The 17,950-nt window shown below is 38.7% G+C and overlaps 5 protein-coding genes across 6 annotated transcripts in view; 1 reads left to right on the top strand and 4 right to left on the bottom strand.

Moving 5' to 3' along the window:
- osp (myosin phosphatase Rho interacting protein outspread) overlaps positions 1-11,987 on the bottom strand; it is a 29,987-nt gene extending 18,000 nt beyond the window's left edge. The window contains exons 1-2 of the mRNA XM_088037876.1: positions 11,702-11,987; positions 4,041-4,121 (exon numbers count right to left, since the gene is read on the bottom strand). Of these exons, the coding sequence (XP_087894002.1) occupies positions 4,041-4,121; positions 11,702-11,809 (189 nt within the window). The 5' untranslated portion in view covers positions 11,810-11,987. The remainder of the gene's footprint in view (positions 1-4,040; positions 4,122-11,701) is intronic.
- A 443-nt stretch (positions 11,988-12,430) lies between these two features.
- Positions 12,431-13,614, top strand: Pmi (Transmembrane protein Pmi). Its single transcript, XM_088035972.1, has 2 exons — positions 12,431-12,843; positions 12,888-13,614. Exons 1-2 carry the CDS (start codon positions 12,824-12,826, stop codon positions 13,393-13,395), a joined length of 528 nt encoding a protein of 175 aa, XP_087892098.1. The 5' UTR covers positions 12,431-12,823; the 3' UTR covers positions 13,396-13,614.
- LOC148174231 (dehydrogenase/reductase SDR family protein 7-like) lies at positions 13,611-14,984 on the bottom strand. The gene is made up of 3 exons (XM_088035969.1): positions 14,519-14,984; positions 14,106-14,469; positions 13,611-14,055 (listed from the first exon to the last, which is right to left on the bottom strand). Exons 1-3 carry the CDS (start codon positions 14,654-14,656, stop codon positions 13,616-13,618), a joined length of 942 nt encoding a protein of 313 aa, XP_087892095.1. The 5' UTR covers positions 14,657-14,984; the 3' UTR covers positions 13,611-13,615.
- Positions 14,985-15,094: 110 nt separating this feature from the next.
- Positions 15,095-16,956, bottom strand: Hmbs (porphobilinogen deaminase-like protein l(3)02640). 2 transcript variants are annotated; one of them, XM_088035961.1, is made up of 5 exons: positions 16,766-16,956; positions 16,639-16,711; positions 16,404-16,590; positions 16,087-16,351; positions 15,095-15,959 (listed from the first exon to the last, which is right to left on the bottom strand). In XM_088035961.1, exons 3-5 carry the CDS (start codon positions 16,583-16,585, stop codon positions 15,132-15,134), a joined length of 1,275 nt encoding a protein of 424 aa, XP_087892087.1. In that variant the 5' UTR covers positions 16,586-16,590; positions 16,639-16,711; positions 16,766-16,956; the 3' UTR covers positions 15,095-15,131. The 2 variants fall into 2 exon arrangements, with proteins under 2 accessions (XP_087892087.1, XP_087892086.1); XM_088035960.1 differs by having other exon boundaries at positions 16,761-16,956.
- A 67-nt stretch (positions 16,957-17,023) lies between these two features.
- MED20 (Mediator complex subunit 20) lies at positions 17,024-17,846 on the bottom strand. Its single transcript, XM_088035970.1, has one exon. It carries the CDS (start codon positions 17,722-17,724, stop codon positions 17,104-17,106), a length of 621 nt encoding a protein of 206 aa, XP_087892096.1. The 5' UTR covers positions 17,725-17,846; the 3' UTR covers positions 17,024-17,103.
- Between the last annotated feature and the right edge of the window lie 104 nt (positions 17,847-17,950).

Genomic DNA, 17,950 nt, shown 5'->3' on the forward strand with positions numbered 1-17,950 from the left:
AGTGACACTTTCGGTTAGGCCGGAAGTAGTAGTCAACATGCTTATTTTAAATAGAAAACCCCCACATATTATTGCATTTTCAGATTCTACATCCAAATTAAGAGTAACTTTATGAATAATGTACTATACTTAAATTGAACATTTCAGACATATCTTGATTTTTGTAAAAAAAATTGCACAACAAAAATGATTTTCCGAGATAAGTACCCTATAATCTATTTCAAAATTGCCACGTTAATTTTAAAATAAGCACAATACAAACGTACAATAAAATTTTGCATTAACTTTATGTATTGGACACTTATTTCCTACTAAAAATTCGGAAAAAAGAAGTGTTTTTACTCTTTTGTTTCCAATTTTTTAAGCATGCTTTGGAAAGGTGACAATTCAATTTTATGGGGATTTTTTATAAACAAATTTGGTGGTCTAATAAAAATAAAAAATTCTCAAAAATTTTTGTATAAATATTTTTTTTTGTAATGCAAATTTATTTTTTTTCTATAAAATCGATATATACTTCAGAAATGATACACTTTAGGTTTAGCACGGTATATAAAAAGTGATCTTCAATTTGCATATAGAATTCAAAAACGCAATAAAATATAATAAATAAAATAAAATATAGGGTGTTCTATTTAAAACAAGCAAGTTGACTGCCACTTCCGGCATAACCAAAAGTGTCACGTACATGTGAATCTATTTATTCGATTCGTCTTATCCGCTTACTTTTGTCCCCAAAATTTCAAATTCTTATCATTTGCATTTTTTGAAACGAGAGAAACAGTTAAAGGGTTAAAGAAAAACGTTCTCAAAAAAATCATGATGACTTGGTAACATGTTGAATTTTATCTCGTAATAATCTTGAAAATCAATTATGTTATCTAGATTCCTCTTAATATATTGAGCAACTATTGCATTTATCTTTACACAGAAGTTCATGAGACAAATATGATTTTCCTATTATCACTTCCATTAAAAATTAGGAACTCATTAGAGTTGATTGAATAGCGAAACTAACTTGAAAAGAAGGAATTTTAAGCTGCATCATCCAAAATTGAAGTACCAATTCGAATTCCACTTCAGTTGTTCTAGATATTTATATCAATTTTACGTTCTTAAGGTAATAGAGACTATCGCGTTTTGAAATGATACGAAATTGCAGTTTGCCATAGATATATACTAGATTTCCCAACTTTGATAGTAAATCGGGTAACGGGCGATTACACGGATAGTGTTACAATACCAGTGAAGTAAGCCTCACATTAGTACACTACTGCACATGTAGCACCTATCCGCATCAAATCATCTAAAGTATCAATTTACAACACATGCATGAAATGCATTCAAGTTTATTGCTTGCCCTCCAACTGAAAATTTTCGAACACCACGTAGTGTTACGCCATAAAATTAAAATCTTACGTTACAATAAAAAAATTCGAAAAATCTCATTGATTCGAGTTAAATATCACGCGAATGATGCAATTCCATCAAGGGCAACAAATTACCGAATAAAAATTCCTTTAATCTCATTTTCCGTAAACCGCAAAAACCGCCCACATCCTGTTGAATGCGATTAATTTAACCAAATTATGTAAGTTATGCTAACGATTTTAATGTCAAGTTGAAAAAGTTCGCCGACAATCTTGCAAACAAGTAGGTACATCATCGACCATCCACTTTCCTTCGGTGATTGTACTCTTCTATAAAAATCATAATAGTCGAAGGAGCATCTCCGTTACGTAACGCATAGATATAGTCGGGGTCACACGAATGCCATCGTGTTCTTGCTCAACTGCAACAACCTGTCTTTTACAATTACCGAACCTAACTAGCAAAAATTATATTCTGATTGCCAACATCCGGACGATTTTTTCTGTTATTATATCATATTGTGTGACGCGAAAACTGGATCACGAGAACAATGTGGAACGTTCCCATTTAATTAATTGGCGATATAAAATAGTGTAATGGACCCGTGTGAAGGAAGCAGTAGTTGTGTAAGTACCTACTATGGTGTTGCGCAAGACAGCGCCCCTCGAGGGAGTATCTTCTCTTCTACCTTTATGTACCATTGATGATTGATGAGGCAAATTGCGAAATGTGAAAGATGAAGAAAAAAAGGTGAAACCGGTTGAAAAATACGTAGAGTCTGAAGGATTTAATTAAGAATAGTACCCATCCAAAAATGGATATTTTTTGTCGCCCAAATTCTGTTTATTAACTGTCAAATTGACAGACGGAAGACACAAAGTTATCAAATAAACATAATTCAATGATAACCTGTCTCGTTCTTATAATGAGTTGTTGGTAATTTTGAAATATGTATTAACTAATGAATGACATTTCAAAACAATATTGTCTATCAAAACATGATGTTATCGTCTGAGTTATTAATACAAGATGTAAAATAATATACAAGTAATTAAGTATTAAAAGCGATAGGATAAAACGAATGATATGATATAAATGTCATTCAAAAAAGAATTTTAGCATTTCTAAAACTGTCTCATGGCTTCGGAAAAAAACGCGTTCTACTTTCATCTCAACATAAAATCAAACCTTCCTTTAATCATTAAATAAACTCCATTGTTAAGAAAAATTCTGCTGGAAACTTATCGATTTACACAACCAAAAACAATTGTTTCAATGTTTACGATGTAGTTTTATAGTTTTTACATGAACAAACAGAAAAATGTCGGCAAGATTGTGTGTAATTGTGTTTCAAGGTTCCTTTTTTTCTTATACGTAATTACAGAATGTTTGAGCACAACGGCAATGATACCGGTCATTCTTTAAAACGATTTGAACATTTTAGTTAAAATCGGCGGAAAATACGACGGATGCGGGAACGGGGGAAACGGATCTGCTCTGATGAAGATGAATTAACCAAAACAAAAAGAATGGACATCATATAGGAAATGAGTCAAACAATTTGGTGTTGGGACAACTGAAATCGTGATGGGACTATAATTATTCGACTAGGTTTAAGTCAGGTGAATGCAAGGTTATGACACGAACAAAATGGAATTTTCTTCTTCGATTTGTGTTGTGGGTATTAGGAACAAGCTCATGAATACTATTTTGCTGTTTTTGGCACAGTAACACGTGTTTGGGTGGGCTTTTGCTGTAAACAACAAAATCCAAATTTATAAAAGGTCGAATTTATTGAAGTTGAAAGTTACATATTAAATTACAAGTAACCTTCACAGCTTGCAGGAATTCCATACTATGAGGTTACAAACGCACGTCAGAACTGTGAGATGATAAACAGATCACTTTCAAACAAAAATTCGGCGAAGCGCCTCTGAAATTCCATCAAGACGAACTCTTCAGACAGTTCGAACGAACCTTGACCTTGTGATATTCGGCTAAAAAAATGTCTAATCTAATTTGTGAAAACTTCCATCATACCATGTAGAGAAGACGAGTTTAGATATTCAGATCATGTCCGATAAATGTGTGAAAATAAAGATAAAAGGTCCTAAGCTCGGCCCACGCAAACACCAACGTATAGGCGGGATACAGACAAAGAAAACTTTTCGCAGAAGTGAGAGTTTTTGGTGCGTCGACCTTGTTATAAATTACTAAAATTTATCACCACAGAATTACCTAACGGTACTAATTATCCAAAAGTTTATCTCCAAAAAATCTCCGAATTTTGCGACCAAATCATCCATAATAAATTCATATCCAGCGATAAACAAAACCTATTATTACACGCGATAAATCATCGCGCAGTAAGCTACCGACGTACCGAAAAAGGACACGTCGGCAATTAGCGGGGCCATTATAAAAAAATACATCCTTTGTTGTTAACTAATATTGATTGAAAAATATAAAAAAAAAATCTTTCTGTCTAATTAAATTTATTTCCCACGGCGTGGGCATAACTACAACATCCCAATTAGCTCGTTACGAGTCCACTACACCCTAAATGCCGGGTTGAACGCACAACCTTGAAACTCAACTTTTGCCGAAAGTCTTCGAAGAAATCACTACAGCCTTGATCAAACAAGAGATGGAAGAGAATGCGTGCTTACCTTGGTCCTGTTGAGAGGCACGGAGAAGTCCCAGTCCGGAGCGACAAACAGGTAACCGCTCCGGGCAATCGAACGGCTCGCCTGCAACAGAAATTTGGATCAGTTAACGATTTTGGCACCCGGACGCTGCGAGAAGTACCACAAATCACACGACAGACGATTTGGTGCCCAACGGGGGGGCGCCGACATATAACGGGGCCACGAATTTCAAAAACCCGGAAAAACGGAGTTATGCGAAATCGTGCTCCAAAATTTTATGCCGTTATGACGATTATTACATCAACATCCTTCTAACACAACCGAATCAAATTTATAGCTATAATTTAATATGTATAATGATAATAAATTGACAACTTCAAGGACCCACGAATGTTTTCATTTAATTAACTGTTTGTTGGCTATTCCCAAAAATTAAATTATCTTGTGGTTGCCTTTTAATTCACCATGCAAAGGTCATACTGCGATGGCCGGCAATGACACTCCTGGCGTCAAAAGTTCAAACTCAACTTAATGAATTTTTTACCGTCCCGTAGAAACAAGAAAGGTAATGATTATTGTAGAGAAAAAGCTTCATTATTCGCTTATTTAATGGCGACAAGCGTCGAAGAAAGCCTATTAGTACCATTGTAGGGTGACGTTCGACTGGAAACGTGGAAAGTATTCCGAGAAAACGGCGCCAAATCGGGACCGTAGCGTCATTATTCTAGCGCTGTGGTAATTCGAAGAAGAGCGATTTCGCGGTTTCTCCGACTTCAGGAAGCATTTTTTCGTCATCATCAAAATATGCGGTGATCAATCGCTAAAATGCCTTTATCTTCCGCGGAAATTAAATTCATTGGAAAATTTTAATCATCCAGTATAAAGTACGCAGAATGTTGATCAACCTGTTCGAGAAATATAACGAGAAAAATATTAGCTTTTAATCTGACGCACTTGTGAGATAAAAAAAAAGATAAACGAGACGACACTTGTAAACAAAGTTTGGAGGTGAATCTCTTCTATTCAACGTTTCCACTGGACCAAGAGCGTGTATAAACAAACGAAAAGTTATATCAAGTAATAAAAGTTTATTGCTGATATGAGAAGATCTCTGATACAATGACAAGAGTATTTCGTGCTCGAAGTCGACACGCTTCCATTCATTTCTATTTCATCCAGGGTCGTACCCATTTCGTATAGAAGTGACGAAAAGGTTTCGACATTTAAACTGACTATTGAATAAAACAATGGTTATTTATTACATTCAAATTGGTTTAAATTTGCAATTTATGATACTAATCTGTCTCCGTTGTCCACGCCACGAATGATTTAAATCCTACCCTAAGCCTAGAATGGTACTCGTAGTTTGCCTTATTGTTATCAATATAAATTATATTTTGCGCATCTGAAAATTTTCCGTTTTGTACCCAGCAAACTCCTAATGCATTCCTGCACCTCGTCGCCCGCAGGAGGCTATTTATACATGCGACAAATCCACAATGCGTTTCCGGCGAGCGTCGACATCATGAATATCAAATTTCAGTCGGTATTGTTGGGATGTATTAATCAAAGCCGAGTTTTTATCACGTGGTGGTAATCCGAAACGCTTCAGATGGTTTCAGGGGTTGCCCATCAAAAATTCGATATTGGACGTACGACCATATGGTCTAGGATCACTCTGGATGATTGTCGCGAACCAAGTAGTCATGGTGAAACGACCATTTATGGAAGCGGTTCTCAAGACCGTCTCGGAGATGAGGAAAAAAATTTGATCAAAATGTAGAATTGTACAATTGTCAAAACGACCTGAATCATGGCTTTCTCTTCACCTACATCTTTTATTATGCCAGTTTGGAACAATACATGGAGACTTTCTTTGGAAAACAATAATTTTATTGCATTGTTTACTGTTAAACTATTCCAAAATGCAAATGACAGTGTTATTTCCCAACTATTCTTCTTGGTACTTCATCACGGGCGATTATTCTAGTAGCGCCACAACGTCCGCGTGGAATTATAAAATTCCAACGGCTGTTACATCGTAATGACCGTCATTTCCAAAGCGACGCCCTGTCGTTAAATCAAAAACAGTTAGATAATATACCCAGCGTTCCTCCATGGAAATGTTACCGAAACGTATAAGATATGTCGGGCACCGTTACCATTATGTTAATGCCAGATATTATCCACTACAGGCACTAAAACGATACATCTTCCAGCTCAAAAGACCAAAGTGTTTGATCTGGAGTAATGGTCCGAAAAGAAATTCGTGCGCACACCTGTTGGTAAGTCCATTTTCGAGAAATTCGGGCGATTCATCAGTTCTTCTTATCTCAAATAATCATTGATGCAGAAACAATTACTTGTGTGAAAGATCACCGGTTCTTTCACATTTCGCGTTGGGTCCAGTCCTTGGCTTATATGGTGGTAAGTTTTTTTTTTCGACATGGTATGAATTCGCTGACTCACGAAGAGACGACCGACAATTTTTGCTGAAACTTGCCCAGACTTCGCGGCCTTAATTGTCGGTTATAACACGTTTCAGTCGGCTGCTGTGCGGCGCCGAGGCTAGTGGCTAATTTCACGACGGGTCCATATTTGCCACGGTCATAAGAGAAAAAAGCCAAGGCACCACGGCAGTACTTGCACTTGTGAACAAATCACACTGGTTGGAATAAAACATGTTTTTATTATTTGAAAGAACGTGAAATGCAACTCGAACCTTTGGTGTCAACCTGTTTGTGACTTTTTTACCAAATTCAGTACCATGCCAATGCGGTAGTATTTCAGAGATATCAATCCTATGCTTCAACTGGTGTAGATTTTGCATAACGTGTATGTTTCTATGTAGTTACGACTTCGGTATTTTCTCGTGCACCTGTTAGAAAGCGGCCCCGAATAACCTCAAATCTCCGGAATAATTTCTGCAACAATCCGGAATTTAGTCGTACCTGTCGCAACCAATAAACCAAACACTTGTAGTTGCGAAATAAAAAGGTCGACCGCTCGGTTACAAGTGCCGCCGAAATCTCCCAATTTTCACTTTCAGCAATGTACAAGTGTGTAGATACTTATCTATTTCATTACAATTTACACCACGCTCCTCTGACTTTCCATTTTGTCAAGAGTGCAATGTGGTGTGCGTGCAAACTCTGATGGACAGACAACACCGTAAACTCTCGTTTACGCAATGGTCAACGAACTATCTTCTCAAGCCGAAGATGACCAGAAGAATGAATGGTCGCCATATGGTTCGTGGCTAGTGGAAACTAGAAATCACTATAGATGCCACCTAAGTTTGTCTCATCGAACGCAAAAAATGTAAGCTGAATGGAACCATGACGGGGCAAGTATCCGAAACGTCATTAACATACAGTCGTGCATTAACCCAATTTTTCCATACAGCGACCATGAAAACGAACATCAACAACGGCGTTGACAGGACACTCCCTTGACTTCGTACACCCTGATTTATTTCAATGTATTCAGCCTTGCCCACTTCGATACGTCGAACTTAGAACATGCTTCATTTTTCTTATTAACTTATTAAGAAACGAACCCTTTCTTCGTTTCATTTTCTTTGGAACCACCAACGTGGATGATGAATACCACCATGATGCAATGCTCACCTTGGTCACAGTAATTGTCGCAACTAATTCCTGACTAATTGCAGATTTATCTTAATCCTGATGATTAGAAGAGGGTTCCAAACGTAACCTTGTGGTACAGAGGCCCACCACGCGCACTGTGATTGATTACCCGTCCGTTTTTTTTTCCGAACGACCTTTTTCTATCGTCGTGTGTGTGTGCAGGCCACCAACCATCGCCGTGTGTAATTACCTCTCGTGGGATTTCTTTGAGATGGAGAAGGAAAAAGAACCGATGGAGGGAAAAAAACACCCAACCTTGACATAAAATGATTGACTATTGTAACGAGGAAACTTGATCATGTAGCCCACACGTCTTTCCATCATCCTACGCTTGGGGACGCTTATTTTAGTGGCAATATCCAATTTTGGGCGACGGAAGTGATCGCTTTCGTCCGGTACATTATCGATGGGCATTATTTTATTACCTACGCTTCTAAGGTTTCGCGGTAGGCCTTGATGGGAGCGTCCGCTCACACACACGCCTGTCCTGGACGAGCACGTTTGAATAAACATTATGTACGAAGGCTGGAAGGATCATGCATTTAATAAACATGTGCGATTTTCGCCTTTGTTGTGTTGAATTGCTAAATCATCGACGAGGAGTGTTGTTGGGTGGCGAGTAGGTACGGTACCACCAGTCGGCACGTTTTTATCCAATTTTTTTCTTCACATATTTTGGGCGAGGAAAGGTCGGCGTCCAAAAGCAGAATATTTTACGTCACTTTTGAACACCATCTTTGTGTAAGGAACCAAATCATATTATGATTAATAAGTAGAGACATGAAAAAAAAGAAGAATCTAAATGCAATGCATGCTCGTGCGGCAATTATCTAATTATTTGCAAAATAGTTGATGTAACGTCCGGCAAACCTGAACCTCGTCATTTAGACTTATTTTTTTCATTAGTCAGATCGCTCCAAACGGTAAAATTTGCCTGGAAGAATCTAAACACCGTAACTGAAAAATAAAAAACAACGCATCTGATAAAATTGATCTAGCATAATCACGTATAATGTGAGAAAATTAGCTGTTTATAAAGAGCCTTTGCGGCAAGTTCCAGACTAGTTCATCATAATTTTCAACTTCGGAAGCAACTTAAAAACAGCAGTGTCAACAAACAGAAGCTGCAAAACTGTCAAAATCAGATTCTAGCGGGCATAAATCTGTATAAAAATTATCATTTTTCTTTCTTTTTATCTGTCCCACATATTCGATGACACCGATCCAACCTCAAATTACTTTATGTTTAATTGGCGTAAAATTAGAGTAAAATGAAACAGATCATAAATAAACTGAAGATTAAGTAAGCATGATAATTGTTATGACAACAAGAACTTAAATGCTGGCTTATCAATGTCAACTAACTGCTTTTAGATTATATTTCGATACACATTTGTCCAATTTATTTAATTATGCGTTACCGCCGTTCGTCCCACGTTGTTCGTTAAACCGGCTCACTATGCCGTCTCATTATTGTATTTTTTACAGGTACTAAATGTAAACTTTTCTTGTTAACACGGAAGAGTCATTATAAAAAATGTCCAAACAAATGCAGTAGAAACGGAAATTGTACGACCTTTGAATTCCTAATTACAACAACGACTCTCATTTTCGTTACATAACGTTCAATTAATAGCGGAAATTCATTAACTGTGCGCCCATGGTTTTACAAAACCACCAAGATTCTTTCCTTCTTACGCACCTCTCTTCCAACCGGTCACAAATATTTGCACGGGTTACACAACACGTGTATAAATCTTCTTCATTACAATGAAGATAAACCGTCACGACTTATTGCGAAAAAACTTTCGCAAGGTTTACGAAAAGACCTATTCCACGAACTGCAATTATCCTTTTGATGATCTTCCTTTGGCTGTTTCGTTTTCAGCGTCATGTTAATCAACGCCCGTCTACACAACCTTCCATTTTGAAGGAAAATATGGTACAAACAAATTTTAATTTGCTGCGATTTTATCAATCTTGTAAAGTTTTACGACACTCGTAAACATTTACGACCCTATCGATTTTGGGAGCGTTTACTCAATTGACGTAAGCTGTGCAAAACTGGGCACCCTTCGTTCCCTTTTTTTGATTTCTGATCAAACAATCCTGAAGATGCACCGTCACCGTTTTAGTGACGGATAACCACCCTCCCTTTTTCCTACGTTTTAATTTCACACTGGATTTGCGCAAAAACGTCGGCTATTCATGTGCGTTCGGCCATCGTCGATGATGCAAATTACGGAAGTGTGAAGAGTTGTTTCATTATCAGAGGGACCGCACCACGTCAAAAGTTGAAGATAGGTCTTGTGTGTACAGGTTGTACCTATTTGTACAAGAAATTGACCTCTAAGAACCGTTCTATTTGCGGTTTCTGTGCCACAACATGGGCCAACCATCAAGGATTTTTACGATCATTTCTCCGAAAAAGATATGTGTAGCCTTCATTATATGCACATCAATAACCTCCGTGGAATTTGCAACAGGCTATTTTAGATGTGTGCATCTTCGCAGTTTCGTTGATTTTTGTCTGCAGCAGCTGTTGGAGGATCTTGGGTTTGTTGAGTGCTTTTACACAAACAAATCCTGGACGAACAAGATTTTATACAGCAAGCCAACAATGATTTCTAAACTGGCAGAAACTAAAACTTTTAGAACCAGCTTAGAAGATTGAGTTTACTTTTGGAAATTCAACAACTTTGCCGTTTCGTTAATTTTTCTTTCCATTAGATTCTGGCTTTGTTGAGAAACCAGATCCAGATGAAACCACACCATTACAAGTCTAATAAACTAATAATTTTTCATGGTCCGTACACAAAATCAAAAGCAAATGGATGGTATTCGCCTCAATGCAATTTTCTCCTGTTGGAAGCATTTTCGCACATAAATCAAGCTCCTCTAAGAATCTTTTACATTGTATATGATGGTCTTAAATAACAATTTGCATTTCGAAAAATTCGGAATGGCGCGATTACTTTTTATGTTGTTGGCTCGTTGGAATTTTTATTGGCCAACACCTGCTCCAAAGACCTCATTGAAAGAAAAAACAATGGTAGCAAAAAATAAACAGTGAGATAATCGTAAAACAAAAAAGCGATTTTGAGCTTTTTTCGTCATTTCCGTCGCAATTCGTTTCGTGTTACGCATCTTTGACACCACATTTCACTTTCTCCGAAGACTGACAACCAAATCGAGAAATAATTCAACGAGTTTGCCATAAATCCGCTGTAATTTCCTCAATCTAAATAATTATTTCCAGCCTTATCGTTTTAGTACAGTTGTTACTTAATTATAGTCGTTTTCGAAAGGCCGCCTCTACTATATTTGGTCAACGATTTGGTTGTGCAATTTCTTATTATTAACCGCTTTTTTCTTAAACATTAATTCTAGATTTGAACGTGTAGGCACTAAAAATACTGAAAATGCCATATGGCGCCAATTTCGGTCTCCACAGAAGGACTGCGTTCAGCAGGTGGTTTTATATTTGGAAAATCTATTTAGAACTTCCTACACAGCAAAAATGCATTGCGATTTCGTAATGCAATAAACGAAGTTCATGTATTTTTACCGTTGAAAACAATTTGTGTAGTTTATGTTCCATTGCAAAAGTAAAGATTTAACGATAGATTTGTTATCGAAACCGCAAAGAGTGGGAACGCGCATTCGAGGGTGTCCCAATGAGTGAATTACATGTAATTAAATTACGTATTGTTCGAATTTTGGGCCGTATCTGGCGAGGTACTGTAGGGGTCACGAGGGCCACATTCCTCTCCCGGGGCCGGCATTAAAAACCAATTAAACCGAAAAACTCACCTAACGACGCAATTAAAAAAATGATGCAGAGGCGAGTGTACATTGAGTTAATTGCGGCCCAGGGCGGAGCCCCAAAATCACACTTTTTGCGGCACTTTCGTTAATGAGCGGTCGGAAAGCGTGTCATAAAGAAAAAAGCGCGAGCAGAGGCGAACAACAAGTGATTATTTCATTTTTTAGGCAGTGTGCGTATCGGAATGTACGCATAGCGGGACTCACCCGGTTGCATTCCAGGGCTTCGGCCGAATGCTCCTCTTTCTGCCGAAAGCAGTTGGAGCACTTGGTCTTGTGGAAGATGTTGGGCGCGAACTTTTTACACTGAGACATGATCACTGAAAAAGGCACATGTCAACCGTCCTCGGCGCTCATAGGAGACGTGTCTAAAGGCCAGGAACGATACATCTCCACACTAAACACTAGCACTTTAAATTGGAACGAAATTCTCTCAATATTACACCTACGATTGCGTACACACTACTCAAACGCTCCACTCGAACTGATTAAAATGCGGACGGACAACTTTTGACATCACCAAAACGCGACTGTGGCGCCGCCACTACAAATGATACCTACATAAACTATTCGGAATTAAAAACTTTTTTTATTCTATTTTTTAATTCACACATTAATTTAAATTAAATTGCAAATATTCTTTCATGGTTTTTTGTTATATAAACACATAACTCCCTGCTTTCTGTTTAATAAACAAATTAATACCAAGTTTAGTTTTAATTTTTGACAAATGGTTAGTAAAGTTGGTGAGGGTTTACAGTGTTCTTCTTTCAAAAAGTGTGTTAAGTCCATAAACTAATATAAAACCAATGACAACACTAAAAATTCGATTAACAGAATTTAAATAAATCGTGAGAATCGATTTGTCATTATGTCATAACGGCAAAATCGGAAAATTAAAATTCCCCATATTTCAAATTTCGATTTGTCGACATCAGAGCCACCTCTGTATCGATCTTATGATTTCCAATAAAAAGTGCCCACTTTATTTTAATTCCGTTGATGCCACAGTCTTCTTTGAGAACCAAATTCCAGTGTCAACAAAAAAGATGAATGTCAAACATTAAATCTTCACGAATTCGCCCATTTGCCGATTGTAGGATATAATTGCACCGCGTAACCTTAATCACAGTTTCACCCAGTTAGTAACTCCTCTAATTTTGTGTTTGAAGTAATTGCATTCGCCTGAAGTAATTAATCGGTGTAAACTCCCAAAGGGGCCCCTCACCGCCGCGGTGCGAGTCCAAGCAGTCTGAAACTCTTCTAAAATAATGCAACATAACCTCACTTCCTGTTTCTAATTTTGAAGTTCTCTGAACCGGCCGAATTATGGATGCAGGAGGCGACAGGTAAGCAGCTTCCCGTCAAACTACCCAAATCTAACTGATCGTAGATCTTTACATTCATCCAACGTAGCTGTGATCCGAGAAGTGTACGACAGCGAATACTCCCAGCAATGCTTCTCCATGGAGCTAGAGAAGGCTTTAGACGCCTGTTGTACCGTCATTGTGATAGAACCGAGCCAACTGGGGGATGAAACGGCTCGTTGGATCAGCGTGGGCACCTGTTTACACAAATCAGCGGTGATTTCCGGAATCGGTTCCGTTTTGTCGGGGTTTCTATGGCCGGATAGGTTTGTCCCTCAAATGCCGTTCAGCATATTTTCAACGTTGTGTGCGTCGTTGTATACTGTGTCTTGGCAATTTGATCATTGCGTCAAGTACCAAGTGGAGCGCGACCCGCGAAAGTTGGCGCGGTTGCCCATTCTGGGGGCTCTAACGGCGGCTTCCCCCGTCGTTCTAGTCCGGAAGGATAACACCAAGAAGATTGTACTTCACTGGACGGTGACTTTGACCGCTGCGGCATTATGCGTTTACCGGTTGTATCGCACTATGAAATAAATTCTCATTCTAGTTCCAGAAGTGTGCGTCTAGTTAAATTATTTTGTAGATCTTAATTCCATTGTGAAACATCGAGTGTTAGTACAAACACCATATGTTTTTCATATGTTCCGTCTTCCTGTCAAAGGCCAGAGGAATATTTATTCGGATGTGTTGCAGGATTACGATTTGTTAATGTAAATAGATGTGATGTTTAAATAAAAACACAGTTGAGATTTATTTACGAAAACGATTTCTTTGCCCGTTTTGCCATTACATAGAAGTACACTGAGGGTAAGTACTTTCGTAAAAACACAGCAACTTTCGGCAAGAGCGTCGAAATAACCACTTCCTTCTTTTTCTGTACAACAGCACGACCAATTTCTACGGCCACATATTCAGGCAGATATCCCGATTCCGTTGTTGCATCCATCTCGCCATGTTTGCTCCCAGTTCCTGTCAGAGCATTGCGAGATAACTCGGTTTTAACATATCCTGGACTAACTACAGTCACTGAGATATTATGTGAAGCAACTTCAGCTCTGAGGCAATCACTGAAAGCGTGTAACGCGTGTTTGGAGGCAGAGTAAGCTGAGCGCTCAGGTAAAGCCACCAGTCCTTGGATGGAACTAACAAAAACTACATGTCCTGTTTTGCTCTTCATCATACTTGGCAACACAGCTATAAAAATCAGATATCATGACTATTATTATCTAACATGACTGGTTTACCTTTAGTCAAGGCCACACTGCCAAAGTAATTGACTAGCATAATTTTAATGTCTACATCAGGTTGAGTTGAGATCACAGTACCTCTGTGAGAGACACCCCCATTGTTTATAAGTATGTCAATTTTACCAGTTATGGCTAAAATCTTCTCTATATGTGCTGGGAGGGTATTTATGTCGCTCAAATCTAGAGGGTGTACAATGGGGGGTATTGTAGGTACAGTAGGGTGAGTTTGGAGGAGCTCTGTTCGCACACGATCTAATTCCTGGCGACGACGAGCACACAAAACCACCTGACATCCTTGGCGATAGAACTCGTGCGCTAGGGCTTCACCTAGTCCTGAGCTAGCGCCTGTGATCACAACAACCTAGAATGTGGTCAAAATAAATTATACGTAAGCACTGAATCGTATCCACCTTCGTTAACAACTGATTGTAACCCCTTTTTAAATGAATGGCTTTAAAAACTTTGAAGATGATCCATGGAATTGTCAATGCCACGCTCAAAGAGCCCAAAAAACTCAAAGACTGGTACAGCTTTTTACCGTCAAACATTGTCACAAAGTTAAAAACTAGCCCTTTAATCTTTTATCGCACAAAACATGATTTTACACTTCTGGAAACACTTCAGACTTGACAGGTAAGCATTTGACATTTCTATTCAAGGTTACTAAAATTGCTACAAAGTTTTGAGCCAATAGAAGCAGGCCTTTTGAACTGGCGCGAATACGTCTTCGAAAAGCTCCTTTAAATTCCGATTCAATTTTTAGCAATTCTTAACACTTTGATGTTTCTACAAGAACTTTGTCAAACAACAATGGAATCAACAATTGACAGAATTTTCTTGTGACGTCGTTCACAGTCGCGCGTCCCTAGCAACCAAAAGGGGGTGAAGTTGCAGCCATAGTAACGAGCAAAATTTAGGAACCTTGATGATTGATTTCTCGCAGCATGTCTAGTGACGTCACACTATGGCGCGTAATTTAAAACCACTTATTCCGCAACCATTTATTAATAAATTATATTTAAATTAACTTGGAAGACTAGTGCTAACGCTGTTGTGAATGGTAGCTTGGGCCTTTGCCATCACTTCCCCGGCCCCCTTGTTCAGTAAGTCTTGTGCGAGTTTTACACCCAAACTTTGAGCCTCTTGTAACGACACCAGTGGCGCGTCGTCGTGTGAAACTAACCCGCAGAAATTGTTGCTCCCGCTAGACTGAATTTCAATATTCTCAATTTTCTTATTGAAAAACGGGCACTGCTTCACGGAAACCCCCTCAATGGACCCATTCGCCGGACATTTCCCGACATTCGCCTCCAAATAAGGACACTTTCCCATAAAATCCACCCCAATGGGTAAAGCAACCGGACAGTGTTCATGAGGATCATCTTTCAAAACTTCTGCGGGGATGTCATCTAACTTCGGTCGTTTCGCAGGATTTAAAACAGGACTGTTGGGACAAACATCACATTTCTTCAAATTTTCAATATCCTTAACACACGAAGCGTTCTGATAATTGTATGGACAAGTGGAGCAACGCTTTAAGTCTTTGATTTCTAGCTCACATTTGCTAGTTTCAATAATTTCTTCTTTGCCGTCCAGAGACCAGACTGCTCCTTTTAAATTTAAAATGAACGTATTTCCTTTGTGGCGTGTGAGCTCGGTGCTTACAGCTACGGGGGCACTACAGCCCCCACCTAATGTTTTGAGGAAACTGCGTTCTGCAATCACACGCAAAGCAGTTTGTACGTCATACAATGGTTTCAGTAGATTTATCGTTTTTTCGTCTGATTCTCGACACTCTACTGCCAGAGCGCCTTGGCCGACGGCATACAGCAACTCTTCGCATTCTAAAATCTGCAAAACAAAAATTAATTACATTATGTCACATTACAAAAACTTATAAGTTTCCTACATTTAATAACACGTTTTTCTTTTGTGGGAAAAAGTGGTGTTATGTCATGCAACAGGTTTTTTTCCTCACCTTCGTAATGCGGCTATTCCACCCCATTCTAATCAGCCCAGCTGAAGCTAAAATAATCGCCTGATATTTCCCTAATTCATCCAATTTCTTCAATCTAGTATTCAAGTTGCCCCTGATGTTCTCAACTTTGAGATGGGGGTATTTTCGAGCTAATTGTGCGGCTCTTCGTAAACTCGAAGTCCCAATGATACTACCCTCAGGCAGGGTCTCCAATAAATGCTTGTCATGGTCCTTTTGTAAAACTAGAGCGTCGCGGGGGTCTTCTCTACATTAAAAAAACATGAATGTAACTACAGACCGATATGAACCAAAAGTACCTTGTGAGAACTGCGCCTATGGCCATCCCAGGGGGGAGAATTGTGGAGAGATCCTTTAGAGAGTGAACCACAAAGTCTACACAACTTGTGCTGAGTGCTGCTTCTAGTTCTTTAGTAAAGAGAGATTTTTCTCCAATTTTTGGAAGTGGTATGTCTAGAACTTTATCCCCCAGAGTACTCATTGTCACTATAAAGATTAATTAATAAAAACAAGAACACCCACAAAGGTTCCTACCAATTTCAAACTCTTTTTCAGGGTGGATTTCTTTCAGCAAAGAAATGACATGTCGTGTTTGAATGAGGGCCAGCTAAAAACACTAATTAATAGAAAATCGTGATTATAAAACTCCTATTTACCTCACTTTTTCGGGAGCCTACGCGAATTTTTTCAACTTCACTCATCTTTGTACTTTTGGAATTGAGGAACTAACACCGCAGACTCATGTTACGTTTACTAAATAATAATAATCATTTTAGAAACTGCTAGTTCACTATGACATCCTGTCCTACGTGGCGTCACGATAATGATGGGACACTTTCCCTTCTAATCTTGTAATTATGTAATGAAGAGAGAAAGTTAAATACCGGTCACGTGAAAGGGACAAAGACAGAACACGACATAACCTCAAATTTACTTTACTAAAGTTTCCATGTAAAAAACTGATTAATGCAATAAATAAATTGTGAGAAAACTCCTCCATTAAGGCCTCAGTCCTGGCGACTTCCTGAATATCGTAAATTGCTCCAAATACTGGTGTATTGTGTCAATGGGGGTGTACAACTCTTGCATTCGGTTTTGTAAATAAGCCGGTGGGGTTGCAGGCACAGAAGACCCCAAGAATCCTTGCAAGAACTCTCTCATTAACTCCCAACACATTGCAGGGACCACACACGGCCTGTATTCCACTTCTACTAAAATACCCTTAAAATTCTGACTAACTGTGACAGTTCCTAACTTGACACAAAAATCGCCGATTTCATAACGGGGCCCTTTCGACTCGGCTTTCGTCTGTTTTTTCGACGTATAAAATCCTGACATTTTCATCATTAAGAGGTCAAAAAGACCATCTGTAGCTAAAGGAATGGTTTTTTGTCCAGTTTCCAAAATTGAGAAGACTGTGGCTGGTTGCTCGGAATTGTGGAGGACGTGGACAGTCCGCTGGTGCCCCAAAGCTGGTGTGGACGTGTAAGTTTCACAGTCGACGAGAAACTGCCCTTGTTGTATAGCCCCCAGAGCTGAAATGCGTTTGGAGAGAAGCTCAATGGTAGAAGGACCCGTTCGGTTCTCGATGGGAAACTGCTGGAGCACTGTGACCCCCATTTTGCTTCGATTTATATGTGTTTATCTGTTTTGTTTGCGTCTCTAGAAGTAGTGAGGTTAGAATTTTGACATGTTATGTCAACAAATTTGACACTAGTGTAGGTATACCAATAACACTTCGAATGTCACTAGAAATTTGAATCAAAATTTTCGGGGCTTCACAATAAACTAATTTTGAAATAAAATCTTTCCCAATCTTATTGTAAACCAAGCAAAAACGGAATGT

This window comes from Gnatocerus cornutus, chromosome 5, assembly GCF_029298725.1.
Source record: "Gnatocerus cornutus isolate USDA-ARS CGAHR chromosome 5, icGnaCorn1.1, whole genome shotgun sequence".
Taxonomy (NCBI): domain Eukaryota; kingdom Metazoa; phylum Arthropoda; class Insecta; order Coleoptera; family Tenebrionidae; genus Gnatocerus; species Gnatocerus cornutus.

Coding starts and splice junctions, on each gene's coding strand:
- Pmi (XM_088035972.1), top strand. CDS start 12,824: ATGGATGCAGGAGGCGACAG. Junction 12,844..12,887: donor ATGGATGCAGGAGGCGACAG/GTAAGCAGCTTC, acceptor AACTGATCGTAG/ATCTTTACATTCATCCAACG.
- LOC148174231 (XM_088035969.1), bottom strand. CDS start 14,656: ATGTTTGACGGTAAAAAGCTGTACCAGTCTTTGAGTTTTTTGGGCTCT. Junction 14,470..14,518: donor ACAATCAGTTGTTAACGAAG/GTGGATACGATT, acceptor ACCACATTCTAG/GTTGTTGTGATCACAGGCGC. Junction 14,056..14,105: donor CAGTGTGGCCTTGACTAAAG/GTAAACCAGTCA, acceptor TGATTTTTATAG/CTGTGTTGCCAAGTATGATG.
- Hmbs (XM_088035960.1), bottom strand. CDS start 16,805: ATGAGTGAAGTTGAAAAAATTCGCGTAGGCTCCCGAAAAAGTGAG. Junction 16,712..16,760: donor TAGGCTCCCGAAAAAGTGAG/GTAAATAGGAGT, acceptor TAGTGTTTTTAG/CTGGCCCTCATTCAAACACG. Junction 16,352..16,403: donor ATAGGCGCAGTTCTCACAAG/GTACTTTTGGTT, acceptor TTTTTAATGTAG/AGAAGACCCCCGCGACGCTC.
- MED20 (XM_088035970.1), bottom strand. CDS start 17,724: ATGGGGGTCACAGTGCTCCAGCAGTTTCCCATCGAGAACCGAACGGGT.